The 16473-nt window shown below is 39.7% G+C and overlaps 1 protein-coding gene across 3 annotated transcripts in view; it reads left to right on the top strand.

The window, feature by feature from the left end:
• Positions 1 to 16473, top strand: part of LOC139415092 (TNNI3 interacting kinase) — a 56598-nt gene that overhangs the window by 27987 nt on the left and 12138 nt on the right. For all 3 annotated transcript variants that reach the window (XM_071162903.1, XM_071162912.1, XM_071162919.1), the window contains 3 exons: positions 2666 to 2758; positions 2858 to 2915; positions 3119 to 3313. In XM_071162903.1, the coding sequence (XP_071019004.1) occupies positions 2666 to 2758; positions 2858 to 2915; positions 3119 to 3313 (346 nt within the window). The remainder of the gene's footprint in view (positions 1 to 2665; positions 2759 to 2857; positions 2916 to 3118; positions 3314 to 16473) is intronic.

Consider the following 16473-nt stretch of genomic DNA (forward strand, 5'->3'; position numbering starts at 1 on the left):
AAAAATAATATTTATAACGATAATAATGCTCCTTTTTCTTGATCTCCTTCTTAATGTTATTATTATTATAATCATTATTAGAATAATAAGTAATGTCATTATCATTAGTAGGCTTAGTACTGTATAGCAGCCTTGTTTAAAACTTCTTATGGCTTAGATCCCGCTAACGGGATCGATGTGACAATAGCCAGTAAAAGTGCAGGGCGCCAAATAGAAAACAACAGAAATCTCATTAAAATTCCTCAAACATACAAGTATTATACACCCTTTTAAAGATCCTACCACAGTGTCCGATTTCAAAAAGGCTTTACGACGAAAGCACACCAAACGATTATGTTAAGTCAGTACCTAGTCACAGAAAAACACAGCCATTTTTCCAGCCAAAGAGAGAAGTCACAAAAAGCAGAAATAGAGATCAAATGCATCACTAACCATTGATGATCTTCATCAGATGACACTCACAGGACTTCATGTTACACAATACATGTATGTTTTGTTTGATAAAGTTCATATTTATATCCAAAAATTTCAGTTTAGATTGGCGCATTACGTTCAGTAATGTTTTTGCTTCCAAAACATTCTGTGATTTTGCAGAGAGCCACATCAATTTACAGAAATACTCATCATAAATGTTGATGAAAATACAAGTGTTATGCATGGAACTTTAGATAAACTTCTCCTTAATGTAACCGCTGTGTCAGATTTCAAAAAGCTTTACCGAAAAAGCACACCATGCAATAATCTGAGTACGGCGCTCGGACACAAAAACAAGCCATACAGATATCCGGCATGTTGTGGAGTCAACAGAAGTCAGAAATAGCATTATAAATATTCACCTACCTTTGATGATACTCATCAGAATGCACTCCCAGGAATCCCAGTTCCACAATAAATGTTTGGTTTGTTCGATTAAGTCCATTTATGTCCAAATACCTCCTTTTTGTTCGCGCCTTGAGTTCACAAATCCAAATTCACAATGCGCAGGCCAGACGAAAACTTACCTGCGTTATATTGGCTGTGTGCTTAGTTTCGTTGTCCTGTTGGAAGGTAAACCTTCGCCCCCAGTCTGAGGTCCTGAGTGCTCTGGAGCAGGTTTTCATCAAGGATCTCTCTGTACTTTGCTACGTTCATCTTTCCCTCGATCCTGACTAGTCTCCCAGTCCCTGCCGCTGAAAAATATCCCCACAGCATGATGCTGTCACCACTATGCTTCACCGTAGGGATGGTGCCAAGTTTACTCCAGACGTGACGCATGGCATTCAGGCCAATCTTGTTTCTCATGGTCTGAGAGTCTTTAGGTGCCTTTTGGCAAACTCCAACCTGGCTTTCATGTCCCTATTACTGAGGAGTGGCTTCCGTCTGGCCACTGCCATAAAGGCCTGATTGGTGGAGTGCTGCAGAGGAGGTTGTTATTTTGGAAGGTTCTCGCATCTCCACAGAGGAACTCTGGAGCTATGTCAGAGTGACCATCTGGTTCTTGGTCACCTCCCTGACCAAGGTCCTTCTCCCCTGATTGCTCAGTTTGGCCGGGCGGCCAGCGTTAAAAGAGTCTTGGTGGTTCTAAACTTCTTCCATTTAAGAATGATCGAGACCCCTGTGTTATTGGGGACCTCCAATGCTGCAGAAATGTTTTGGTACCCTTCCCCAGATCTGTGCCTCAACACAATGCTGTCTCGGAGTTCTACGGACTATTCCTTCGACCTCATGGCTTTGTTTTTTCTCTGACATGCACTGTCAAATGTGGGACCTTATATAGACAAGTGTGTGCCTTTCCAAATCATGTCCAATCAATTGAATTGACCACAGGTGGACTCCACTCAAGTTGTAGAAACATCTCAAGGATGATCATTGGAAACACAATTTTGAGTCTCATAGCAAAGGGTCTGAATATTTATGTAAATAAGGTATTTTGTTTTATTATTTTTATATACATTTGCTAAAATAAAATAAAAACAGTTTTCGCTTTGTCGTTATGGGGTATTATGTGTAGATTTAATCAATTTTAGAATAAGGTTGTAACGTCACAAAAATGTGAAAAAAGGGAAGGGGTCTGAATACTTTCCGAATGCAGTGCATCTTGCAGCTTCAGCAACACAGACAACGTGTTAAACACTTTGATGTTCTGTGGTGGTCGCTGCAGCAGGGAGGAGCGAGAGACAACGGGTGCTCGTCATGCTCGCTGTCTTTTTTTTTAACACAGCGCAGCAAGTCTGAGCCAGGCCCGGCACAATCAAATCAATTGCTGACCGGACTGCCTCTAGTAATTTGTGTGTCTTAATTATTTAATCAAACAGTGTGCTTAAAGTATCAGACAAGCTCAGTGAATATAGTTGATTTGACTTAAACACATAGAATGGGTCAATGTATGGAAAAATACAAGTTTTAAACAATTTCAACCAATCGACTGGTCAAATGAACGGACATGTTTGACAAAGGTTTAGTCGGGGACAGCTCTAGACTCCGTATGTCTTTTAATTATGATCTGGTAATCAATATAGTAAACACCAGGCTAATGATAATCTGTTGACTGACTGATGGTCAATTATATATTTTCCTAGTTTAGCCTACCTGATATCTGTTTGTTTTTGCCAAATTTCTTGATCATTGATCACTTGATTCAAAATGAGATTCAAATGACCTTGAACATTTTACTATCTCTCTTTAGAAAAGGCAGATGTTCTTCTCCTCCGGGCCAGCCTTCACTCAAGCTTCCAACTGCAGCTCTCTGACCTGGAGTTCAATGAGATCATTGGTTCAGGTATTACGGACAGATTCAACACTATACTGTTTTCCTTGACAACATGGTTTATGCACATACAGACTATATTGAATAGTAGAATATATTTTCTACCCACAGGCTCATTTGGAAAGGTCTATAGAGGCAAGTGTAAGAACAAGGTCGTTGCCATCAAAAGGTAGGTAGGCCTAAGGGTTAAAATCACTTACATTGGTTAGCACTGTTCTTGGCTCGCAAAACGAATGAAAATACGAACAACTAAAATACAACATAAAATGCTAAAATACAAACTACTTAAAAACAAACTACTAAAATATTAAATAAAATGCTAAGACACAAATTAAATAAATATGAACTAACTTTTAATTCTCCTCTCTATAGGTATCGGGCCAACACGTACTGCTCCAAGTCAGACGTGGACATGTTCTGCAGGGAGGTGTCCATCCTGTGTCGTCTCAACCACCCCTGTGTCATCCAGTTTGTGGGGGCATGTCTGGATGACCCCAGCCAGTTCGCCATAGCCACCCAATATGTCTCCGGGGGCTCCCTGTTCTCCCTGCTGCACGAGCAGAAGAGGTGAGGCCCTAAGCTGATCTCAGACCTGTCATTTGACCTCACTGTTACTGTGTTTATAGCGCTGTCAATGTCCAGGATCAGAAGAGGTGGTTCTGAACTGATCTTAGACCTGTCAATGGACTACTGCACTCTTACTCTGTCTAAACATATACAGCAGTTTCAGAAAATATTCAGAACCATTCACTTTTTCCACATTTTGTTAGGTTACAGCCTTATTCTAAAATTGATTAAATATTTTTTTCCCTCATCAATATACACACACAATACCCCATGATGACAAAGCAAAAACATTTTTTTTAAACGTTGAAAAGGTACAAAAAAAACTGAAATATCCCATTCACATAAGTATAGAGACGTTTTACTCAGTACTTTGTTGAAGCACCTTTGGCAGCGATTACAGTCTCAAGTCATTTTGGGTTTGACGCTACAAGCTCGGCACATCTGTATTTGTGGAGTTTCCTCGTATTTCTCTGCATATCCTCTCAGGCTCTGTCAGGTTGGATGGGGAGTGTCACTGCACAGCTATTTTCAAGGAAATTCAGAGAATTTTCCTGAAGCCACTCCTGCGTTGTCTTGGCTGTGTTCTTAGGGTCGTTGTCCTGTTGAAGGGTGAACCTTCGCCCCAGTCTGAGGTCCTGAACACTCTGGAGCAGGTTTTCATCAAGGATCTCTCTGTACTTTGCTCCATTCATCTTTCCCTTAACCTCTCTGGGATAGAGGGACGCAAATGTCCCCTTTGGCCAATTGCCAGGGGAAATACAGAGCGCCAGATTCAAATAAAATAATATAAAATTCAAACTTTCATTAAATCACACATGCATGATAGCAAATTACAGCTAAACTCGCTGTGAATCCAGCCAACATGTCAGATTTCAAAAAGGCTATTATCTGATGATAGCACAGCAGTAAACAAAGAGAGTAGCATATTTCAACCCCGCAAGAGCTACACAAAACGCAGAAATAAAATATAAAACATGCCTTACCTTTGACGAGCGCCTTTTGTTGACACTCCAATATGTCCCATAAACATCACAAATGGTCCTTTTGTTCGATTAATTCCGTCCATAATATATCCAAAATGTCAATTTATTTGGCGCGTTTGATCCAGAAAAAAACAGCTTCCAATTTGCGCAAAGTCACTACAAAATATCTCAAAAGTTACCTGTAAACTTTGCCAAAACATTTCAAAATACTTTTGTAATAAAACTTTAGGTATTTTTAAACGTTAATAAACGATCAAATTGATGACGAGTCCATCTGTTTTCAATAGAGGACGAGAGGAAACTAAAGCTACTTTTCAAGTCTTGGCCAACTCTCAATAGCGTTACCCTTTTCCAGGATGGCCGTACTTCTTCATTGCACAAAGGAATAACCTCAACCAAATTCCAAAGACTGGTGACATCCTGTGGAAGCGGTAGGAACTGCAAACAGGTGCCTAAGAAATATCGATGAGAACCCATTGAAATACCCATGAGAACCCATTGAACAGACAGCGACCTCAAAAATAAATAATTCTGAATGGTTAGTCCTTGGGGTTTTGCCTGCTACATAAGTTCTGTTATACTCACAGACATGATTCAAACAGTTTTAGAAACTTCAGAGTGTTTTCTATCCAAATATACTAATAATATGCCAAAAGTGAAAATGCTGCCCCCTATACCTTAAGAAGTTAATCCTGACATGTCTCCCAGTCCCTGCCACTGAAAAACATCCCTACAGCATGATGCTGCCACCACCATGCTTCACTGTAGGGATGGTGCCAGGTTTCCTACAAATGTGACGCTTGGCAGTCAGGCCAAAAAGTTCAACATTGGTTTCATCAGACCAGAGAATCTTGTTTCTCATAGTTGGAGAGCCCTTTAGGTGCCTTTTGGCAAACTCCAAGCTGGCTGTCATGTGCCTTTTACTGAGGAGTGTCTTCCGTCTGGCCAATCTACCATAAGGCCTGAGTGGAGTGCTGCAGAGATGGTTGTCCTTCTGGAAGGTTATCCCATCTCCACAGAGGAACTGTCAGAGTGACCATTGGGTTCTTGGTCACCTCCCTGATCAAGGTTCCTCTCCCCTGATTGCTCAGTTTGGCCAGGCAGCCAGCTCTAGGATGTCTTGGTGGTTCCAAACTTCTTCCATTTAAGAATGATGGAGGCCACTGTGTTCTTGGGGACCATCAATGCTGCAGACATTTTTTGGTACCCTTCCCCAGATCTGTGCCTCGACACAAACCTGTCTCGGAGCTCTACGGACAATTCCTTCGACCTCATGGCTTGGTTTTTGCTCTGACATGCACTGTCAACTGTGGGCTCCCGAGTGGCACAGCATCTAAGGCACTGCATCTCAATACTAGAGGTGTCACTACAGACCCTGGTTTGATTCCAGGCTGTATCACAACAGGCCGTGATTGGGAGTCCCATAGGGCGACGCACAATTGGCCCAGCGAAGTATGGATTTGAGTTTGGCCAGGGTAGGCCATCACTGTAAATAAGAATTTGTTCTTTACTGACTTGCCTAGTTAAAAAAAAAATCTATAAAAAAAATCTATAGACAGGTGTGTGCCTTTCACAATCATGTCCAATCAACTGAATTTACCACAGGTGGACTCCAATCATGTTGTAGAAACATCTCCAGGAGGAAAAGACAATGGCGCTGTACGGGCCATTTCATGGGCTCCTAAACAGCTATTTTGTTTGTTTTTTCACGTTGTTTGTAACTTATTTTGTACATAAAGTTGCTGCTACCGTCTCTTATGATCTAAAAGATATTCTGGACATCAGAACAGCGATTACTCACCTGGAACTGGACTAAGATTTTTTCTTTAATAAGTCAAACACAAAGGTTATACTGCTCTCCGGAGACCAGGCCCAAGGGAGACGGTCGGGGTGCGTTATTAGGATGCGTAGGAGAGTCAGTAAATTACCATTACCATTGATTCTGTTGGCCAACGTGCTATGACTGGAAAACAAACTTGACGATCTATCGTACCAATGGGACATTGTGGCTGAACGATGACATAGATAACATACTGTTAACACCCCTGATATTTTTCACCTGTCTTTGTGATTGTCTCCACCCCCCTCCAGGGGTCGCCCATCTTCCCCATTATCCACTGTGTATTTATACCTGTGTTCTCTGTTTGTCCGATAATGTCCTTCGTTATATCCATAAAAACTCAGTTTAGCTGGCAAAATGAATCCCGAACATTACTAATAAACTTTTCCAAACAAGTCAAACAACGTTTATAATCAAATCTTAGGTACCCTAATATGTAAATAAACGATAAAATTTAAGACAGAGAATCGTTATTGTCTTTACCGGAGAGAAAAATACATCTAGATTACACTAGAAAAATACATCTAGATTACACGCGCTTGGATACACTACAGCCAAAATAGAAGCCACTTAGAAAAACAATAATTTCTGGATCATTTTTCCAAAAACCAGCATGAAACTCTTTCTAAAGAATGTTGCCATCTAGTGTAATCCCTAAGAACTGCAATCTGGGAGGATTTCGCCTTATAATAAAAGTGACCGCCATTGAAAACAGTGGTAGGCTGAAAATTATTTGGGGGGGATGGGTCGTCCTTGGGGTTTTGCCTGCCATATCAGTTATGTTATACTCACAGACATTATTTTAACAGTTTTAGAAACTTTAGAGTGTTTTCTATTTCTATGCATATCCTGAGTAACAGGCAGTTTACGTTGGGCACGCTTTTCATCCGGACGTGAAAATACTGCCCCCTACCCAAGAGAGGGTAATAAACTTGAGTTACTTCGACATTGTCTGCACCTGGGTCTTACCTTCAAACCTGATACAGACATAACATACAGCTGGCCGGGTTGTCCGTATATCGGCAGGATAGAACAGCTGCCTCCGGTAAGACAAGGGGTCTATTTGTCAATAACAGCTGGTGCGCAAAATATAATATTAATGAAGTCTCAGGGTTTTGCTTGCCTGAGGTAGAGTATCTCATGATAAGTTGTAGACCACACTATTTACCAAGAGAGTTTTGTCGTGGAAATTGAATACTGAGAGAGACTTGGTCATTTCTACAAACAATCATCTTTATTTAATATTGATAAAATATTGCAATGAGACCGTCAACCCAACAGCCTTGAGGCTGAGAGCCTATCCTTTACAGACCATGCTGTTCCTTATATACCTCATACTAAGATTGCTCAGTCATAGCTGGTTCAACCCACCCCCCCATATAGATTGGGGCCACCTTCCAGATGCCAGGAAGATTAGGAATACTGAGGCCTTTGTTCCTCCAGGCTCCCTCTATCTCGGTGACACCCACCACATCTTATCTATGGAATGCCAGCTGTAGGTTTTTACCTAGCTATCACGTAATCAGTTGCCAGCCCCAGCTTAAAAAAACTCCTCTCAGTTCACTCAGAATATAGAAAAGAAATGTCTTACTACAGTATTAGTTAAGTTAATAATTTCTAACTATTAATCTCAAACAAATAAGGTGAAAGCATCATTTTCCCTTCACATTCCCGTTTCAAAAAGCTAAGCTTCTTCTATAAAAATCTAAGGGTACAAGCATCACATAATTATTGTTAAGCATACATTGAAACAAACAAAATACATATTTCTGGTGCCTGACATTTCATCCATGGTAAACAACATCCCTTTGGGTTGCTGAGTGTTAGACCTTTCTTATCAAAAAACAGTCAACTTGGAACAGAAAATATTTTAAAAAAAATGTGTTTAAAAAAAATCACACACAAGCTTCATTACAGCAAATAGGACAGTCATCACACTGGCACCATACACAAAGGTAGGGGTCAGCATGATTAAAATGTCCACCCCGTTCAGAAACCTTCCTACACCAGTGACAAAGACCCATCTCTGGGCACCTTGTACACACAGTGTGGGCTCCACATCTGGGTCCTTGTGCTCAAGATTGTGGTCTTCATCAAAGATGTAGTCAGGAATATGTAAGGGAAATCATCTAGTTCCCAAATCATAATCAAAACCCAATGAATCATCCAACCAAAATGTAGAATGACATTGCTCAGTGATACATTGGTTTTATCACCCAAAATTAAAACCCTCAACTTATCACACATTGACATTGGCAGAATTTATATTAACATACACTATAATTATCCTATAATTCTAGTTATCCTATAATTATTTCTTATCACAATTATAATATAGATCAGTATCCTAATGCATTGATAATCTAAATTACTATAATTTTAGCAGTGTGTAGACCCCTACAATCAACCTGATACCTGATTCCTGAAGTCTAAAAATTACAGGCACAGTTGACCAACCCCCTCCCTTCTACGGCACTCAATCTTCTGGCATTTCTTCATTTTCTTCATCAGATAGCTTCACAGTTTGAAGTGGATGGCCCATGATGTCCCAATTTCAATGTTTCACCTGGGCCACCACCACCTTTACCACCAATTATATCTTGTCCATTTAGCACCAGTATCCATTCTCACTCCACGTGGACTTCTGTTGCACTCCTGAGAGAAAGGGCAGTTGATGACTTCAACTGGATGCTGTACACCGGTTCGGACTCAGATCCCTCTGTAGAAGTGGACAAGGCCATATTGAATGACTTTTGTCGCTTTTCCTCAGCCAGTTAGAGGGGGTTTTAGGTCCACACCGTTTGGTCAAATTGTCCCTGCTATGCATGAATACACCATCTGTAGTAACACAGAGAGAGATCGATAGAGAGAACAGATCAGAACAACAATTTAGTTCAGTTAATTTCTGATTCAGGAAATCCAGACAAGCATATGCCAAATGTTTTAATTTGACCAATTATTCTTAATACCAATGTCTAAACATATGTCAAAGACAACGTTTAAATAATTTTTTAAAATTGGCTTATACTCCCCATCATACTGTCAACTTCACCGCAGAGCCACAGGATCAAGAAGTTAGACCTATAAACCATTGTGAGAAATCCAAACAATCCAGCAGACCTAATCTGGTGAGATTTGTATCAAAACAGAACAGAACAAACATCACAACAATACACTCCTTCACATATCACTCAAGGTGTGAAAACTTCAATCCAAAACCTCAGAGGACTAGTACCTCCCCCATTTTGACACATGACTCCCAATGTGAGTAATGTGTAAAAAAAAAAACACTACTACTGGTTAAAAATAAAACAAAATCAGTTCAAATAACAAAATCGATTTAAAATTATTACCCTTAATAAACTCCATAAAGAAACATAATTGTACCCATACGGTCATACTAAAATAGTCTTAAGGAAGCCTACCCTTAGTCAAAAACAACACCCTCTCCTTCTTCCCTTTGGTCCAAATCACAAATATGGCTAAGAACTGTAAACTTCATCATAATTATCAATATTAAAATTACCTTCAAATCAGTATTACAAATGACCTTAAATTCATTATCCAAACGACTTGCCAATGAGGATGATCAAACCACACTGGAAAGGCAGGACAGAGGTCAGAGGTCATACAAACCATTCAAATAAGTGTTTCTTTCTATATTAGACTAATTAATGAAAAACAGTCAAACATTTCATACATGTCGTATCCCAGGTTCCCAGTAAGTTTTCAGTAAAAAAAATATATCAAAAGAATTCAAGTGTTTAATTAAAACTCAGAAAATAGAAACTTCAAAAAATTGTGAGTGTGTGCCCATTTAATATGGGTTAGCTGCCCTTTTCAGGGGCAGAACAACAGATTTTTACCTTGTCGGCTCGGGGTTTTGATCTTGCAACCTTTCGGGTTCTAGTCCAACACTCTAACCAAAAGGCCACCCTTTTCTCTATCGTACAGTTAAAAACTAATTTGACAACTCTCTCTTCTCTTTCGGCTTCCTACTTATGAAATGTCCAAGACTTTAAAAGGAAAATGTAATGCTGGCAAAATTATAAAATACATCAGTCAATCCATAAGAAGAAAACAAAAACATTTCGGTGGGCACAATACTACAGCCATTTACCACCCACAACTTGGATTATAGCCTAGTTTTATCATGCAATAATTAATACCCATGTTTAGTTATCAGTAATTATCATGGTCACAGCTCTATCGCAATTACCTATCTGCTATTCATTGAATTCATTAGATTTAGGTAACTGTCCCTTCTGATCAGACTACAGGTAATGAAACAAACACTTGCTGTTGTTGACAAGTATATATTCAAATCATATCCATATTATTCATATTTGATTCGATTATTTAAATACTACTCCATTCTCAATATGTTATTCCAGCAGACCATTTAGGCAACAGACAAAACATATTACCTTGAAATCGCCCCGCCATTCATGTTGAATAAATTAGACTTTTAATTTGAACTAAGCAATCTGCTAAAATGTTCAGTTTATATCTTAAACAAATACTGGCGGCAGGATCTGTCTTGGCAAAGCATACCAATAGTTGAATTACAATCAGAAACCCAGATATTAGTCAATACCATGGATGCAATGCTATTGAAATGACGAAGAAATCCCGCAAATAACCCAATTACAATGGTTTGTAGTCATAACATCATGCACATAATAATGACACAATTCCCAGAAAATTGCCTTACAGGTCCACGGGGTTCTCCGCAGAGATTCTCACATGCGCAAAAGAAATAGATTAGCAGTCAACCAGTTAAATCGACATTCATTGATCAGGAAACAGATCTTGCACTTTTCAATAAAAGCAGATGTTTTCTCATGCAACATATTCAAATGACTTTACTACGTCACATTAACCCCAACCATTCGTTTGATGGATACCCTAGGTTGTGTACGACGTTATAAATTACGTCGAGATTCCATCTTCGTTCACTCTACCTTTATGGAAAAAGGTACTGATTATGAATATATCATCTGTGTGTTGAACATCAACATATTTTCAGAAAATAAAGCTCAAGCACCAAGGAGATAAGATAGCATTTGTGTGTTACATAAATTGCATAGTTTATTTTTAAAAAGAAGTACATTTTTCAGTAAAACACACTGCAATTTGACATACCAGCAGATATGGACTTGAAAAATAAAAATCATTTTGGTGCCCATCAATATTACAAACTTACAGTATCATATTTATGCTCATATATATTATGTAAACTAATAGCAAAGAACTTTTTTGGAATTAGCCTAACCCTAACCAAATTAAATTTGTGTGACATGATAATCTTTGGATTTATCATTTTAGAATGTCAGTGTACTAGCTAGTACACAGTGCAGGTTTTAATCATGACCAGAGGGACTGCCTAAGTGCCAAATTATCCTAGGTAGATTTAAAACAGCAAAGTTCTGCAGTTCTGGTGAGAACTGGCAAAATGTTTCACAAACTCATCCATGTTGAGGGAGCGTGCCCTCCTTGACTTAACCTGTCATCAACCATTGTTGTCCTAAGGTGGATTTTAATCAGTTTTAAAGCTGAGAAGCTTCTCTCACAAGAAGCACTGCTGACTGGTGTATCAACAGAAATCTTACAAAGTTGAAATAGCTCATGGAAGACCTCTTTATAAGGTTCTAGAAACACAACAAAGTCTAGGAGAGTAGACGGTCTGTCCCTTCCTCCTTTCTCTCTCCTATCAAGAAGCCGCTTGGTTTGATGAACCTCATGTTTGAGGTCCTCTAAATCTGACTCAGAGGTCTGAGCAAAGGCAAACAGAGGCTCCTCATTCAAGAATGTTGTCCTCTTTGGGTTGAGAGACTGGACCCCTTGCATTATCTCGCAATTCTTCTTTGAAAAACACCTCTGCAGCTCCGCTGTGAGACTGTCATGCACCTGATTAAAGATAGCTCTTTGGAAGCTCTCACCATCACTTTGGTCACTATCATCATCAGTGAGTCGTGAAATCTTAAGCTTGTTTTAGGCTGTCTTTTAACACACTGTTTGTACACTAATTTTGCAGTGCTCTGCAATCTCTTCAACCTCTTTCCATAGTTCTCCAAAGTAACCCTCACTTCTGTAGTCCTGTAATGTGTCTGTAAGGGCACCTACTAGATCCACAGCCCTTCCTGTAATGTGTCTGTAAGGGCACCTACTAGATCCACAGCCCTTGCTCGGTCAAGAGAGCTTGATTGAAGCATGTCAAAAAGACATTTGGCATCACCAAGCACTACAAAAGGTAACCAAAAGCCCTATGAAATGTAAATCTGAGAAAGAAGGCCCCTTGCCTCAACTGATCTATCACCACTATTTTCAAGTGTGATATCCTGTAGCACTCTCAGAACTGCTGGGAGCCTGTCCCTCAGATTACGGCATGCCATGTATCTGCAGGCCCACCTTACATCCGTAAGTCTCCGTAGTTCCCTGTGCTGCTGCTGTGGATACAGCTCTTTCTGAACTGCAAGCCACTTGAGATGAATGTACGAGCCAGATACAAAGTTATAAAGCTTCTGCAGGAAAGTTAACTGCCTCAGGCACTGATTTTACAGCCTTGACAAGAACCAAATTGAAACAATGTGCATTAGAGTGCACATAAAATGCAAATCTTGTACTTTTTTAAATCCGTGCAGACACACCAGAATGCTCTCCGCTCATTACGGATGCACCGTCATAGCCTTGCCTCGACAGATTATTTCTGTAGTCCAGACCATGTTTTTCAAGGCAATCAATTATCATTTTTGTGAGACCTGCTGAATCTAAGCTGTCAGCTGACTGAAAATGTGAAACGCTTTTGTGGATGGCCTCGTTGTAATAGTACCTCACAACTAAAGACATTGGTTATTTTTTCTTTAAATCTTTGGTTTCATCTGTAACTACACAAAAAACTTCACTTTCTTTTACTTCTCTTATTATTTCACTTTGTACCATGTCAGCAAAGCTCTCAAGAACTTTGTTCTGGATTTGGTGGCTTGTGTACTTAACATTGCCAATTGCATTAATCTTTTTCTCTATGAGAGAGTCATGCTTTGCTATTTCTTCTGATTGTAAAAAAAATACTTGTTGTGAGAGTCATTAGACTCTCTATGCCCTCTATATTTTGAGTGGCAGTTAATAGGAGCACATCTGCAATTATTTTAATGTAAGTACAGTTTTCCTCCACTTTCTTTTTCCGGTCCTCATTAATGACATCTAACATTGTGTCACGCCCTGACCTTAGAGAGCCTGTTAATTTCTCTATTTGGTTAGGTCAGGGTGTGATTTAGGTGGGCATTCTAGTTTTCTATTTCTTTTTTGGCCGGGTGTGGTTCCCAATCAGAGGCAGCTGTCTATCGTTGTCTCTGATTGGGAATCATACTTAGGCAGCCTGTTTTCCACCTGAGTTTGTGGGATCTTGTTTTTGCACAGTAGCTGTGTAGCCCTGCAGAACTGTACGGTCGGTTATCGTTTGTTGTTCTTTGGTCTTCATTTTAAATAAAGAAGATGTACACTTACCACGCTGCGTTTTGGTCTCATTCTGACGACGGACGTAACACATTGAGTTGCTGTCAATAGCCTTTTTATGCTGATTCCAAGCATACATAGCATTGATGTGATGCTCTGCCTTCGAATAGAGCTTAAACCCAGAATCTTTAAACAGCGCCTTTTTCCAGTTACAAAAACCTGACTGCGATGTGAAGGCAGATTCAGGTGTATTGGGCAGATAAAAATGCCAACAGGTGAAACAATAAGTCGAATCTTGATTTACAGAATATTCAAGCCATGAATCGTCCTTAGACCAGGAGCTGAAATCCCTTTTCCTAGTACCATGCTGAGTTCTGGGAAAAATGTTCAAACACGGCTGTACAGGACCCTCTTTTCTGGATGTTGAAGTGTCTGAAATACACGTTAAATAATGTGGCATATCTCTATGGAAATGTATAATTAAGGGGTCCACAAGATTAGATACTAACAGCTGCTAACTAACATGTGTAGTTGAAAGTATAGGCCTGGCCTACCATTGGGTCCTTTTGGAACAGCATATCTGGTGCTTGATGCAGTTGGTAGGGGCTCCATGACATCTCCTGGCAGCTCTGGCTCACTGTCTTGCTCAGAGCCAGAGGTCTCTGTGTCATCCCTTGATACACCTATTACATTAAAATAACACAAGAAGCATTAGTGTATAAATCACAATACAAATGAGGCAGCCATCAAAACACGAACACATATGAATCAACAACCAACATTTTAAAGTGAGGCTTAATCTGTCAAAATCAGCTAGTACAAGCTGAAGCTAAACTTAAATTCTGAATAGGGCGTGTGACTGACTGCATGGTAGGTGCTCTGACCTGGTGGTGGTAGACTGGGTCCTTGTGAAGTCTGACCACACTGACTCTGACTAGCCTCAGGTAGGGAGCTGCTCTGACCTGGTGGTAGACTGGGTCCTTGTGAAGTCTGACCACACTGACTCTGACTAGCAGCCTCAGGTAGGGAGCTGCTCTGACCTGGTGGTGGTAGACTGGGTTCTTGTGAAGTCTGACCACACTGACTCTGACTAGCCTCAGGTAGGAGCTGCTCTGGGGTTCAGTGGTGATGCAAGGTCTGGGGTCTGTTTGCACCTGATCTGCCTGTTTGTGCTTCTTTAAAAAGAAGTCTGATATCTCTCCCTTTCTTTTCATGTTTAATTGACCCTATGAAAGAAAAAGACAGTTTATGGTTACATCTAAGCATCCAATTACCCACATTTTAGTCCAATCTCAACCTTAATTACAAATCCCCATTATCATGACTGTACCTTAAAATCAACTACCAGCATAAATTATTAGTTAGATCATGGCTAGCCCTACTCTGCAGTAAGTAACTTAGCTAGCTATAATTTCTTACACCTTTACGATAGCAAACAGGCTATCTGCAAATTGTGGTAATCATTTGAGTAAAGTTAACAGACTGATAATAACAAATGTTTGTTTTGAGTTCAAGTATGAAAATCTAACTCAGTTAATGGATTTCAAATTGCTGAATGTTAACTTCCCGAACACTGACAACTATAGCCTACTAGTTTCTCTACATTAGCTAAACATTTATATACTGTAACTTACGACACTGCACTCTATAGGCTAAATTGGGAACCGATCTCTCTTATTTGATTAACTGACTGTTAACCTTTCTAGCGCAGGGGTTCCGCCTTGACAACATTCTGCTGAAAAGGCAGCGCACGAAATTCTAAAATATTTTTTTGAAATACCTAACTTTCACATATTAACAAGTCCAATACAGCAAATGAAAGATAAACATCTTGTTAATCTACCCATCGTGTCCGATTTCAAAAATGCTTTACAGCTAAAGCACAACATATGTTATGTTAGATCACCGCCAAGTCGAAAAAACACAGACATTTTTCCAGCCAAAGATAGGAGTCACAAAAAGCAGAAATATAGATACAATTAATCACTAACCTTTGATGATCTTCATCAGATGACACTCATAGGACATCATGTTACACAATACATGTATGTTTTGTTCGATAATGTGCATATTTATATCCAAAAATCTCAGTTTACATTGGCGCCTTACGTGCAGTAATGTTTTGATTCCAAAACATCCGGTGATTTTGAAATACTCATAATAAACATTGATAAAAGATACTAGTGTTATTCACAGAATTAAAGATAGACTTCTCCTTAATGCAACCGCTGTGTCAGATTTCAAAAAACCTTTACGGAAAAAGCATAATCTGAGAACGGCGCTCAGAACCCAAAACAGCCAGAGGAATAGCGGCCATTTTGGAATCAACAAAGTTAGAAACAACACCATAAATATTCACTTACCTTTGATGATCTTCATCAGAAGGCACTCCCAGGATTCCCAGTTCGACAATAAATGACTGATTTGTTCCATAAAGTTCCATCATTTATGTCCAAATAGCCACTTGTTAGCGTGTAATCCCAGTAATCCATCTTCATGAGGCGCAGGCACTTCATCCAGACAAAAACTCGAAAAGTTCCGTTACAGTCCTTTAGAAACATGTCAAACAATGTATGGAATCAATCGTTAGGATTTTTTAACATAAAACATCAATAATGTTCCAACCTGCGAATTCCTTTGTCTCCAGCAGTCCTGGAATATCACATTCAATGGAGTGAAGAGCTGCAGGGTGAAGCCTGGTTTTGGGGTGCTGTTGCTGCCGACGGTGATGTTGAGAGGACACCAGGAGCTTATAATCATGTTAGTCAGCGCTTGAGGGAAGACTCGACCGAATATGTGCGTCAGATTCACACTCACGTTTCTCCCACTGGCTGGATGGATAGTAAATGTACCCTGAATCTATGGTTGTCAGCGAAGTGAGG

Source organism: Oncorhynchus clarkii, chromosome 1, assembly GCF_045791955.1.
Source record: "Oncorhynchus clarkii lewisi isolate Uvic-CL-2024 chromosome 1, UVic_Ocla_1.0, whole genome shotgun sequence".
Lineage (NCBI taxonomy): Eukaryota > Metazoa > Chordata > Actinopteri > Salmoniformes > Salmonidae > Oncorhynchus > Oncorhynchus clarkii.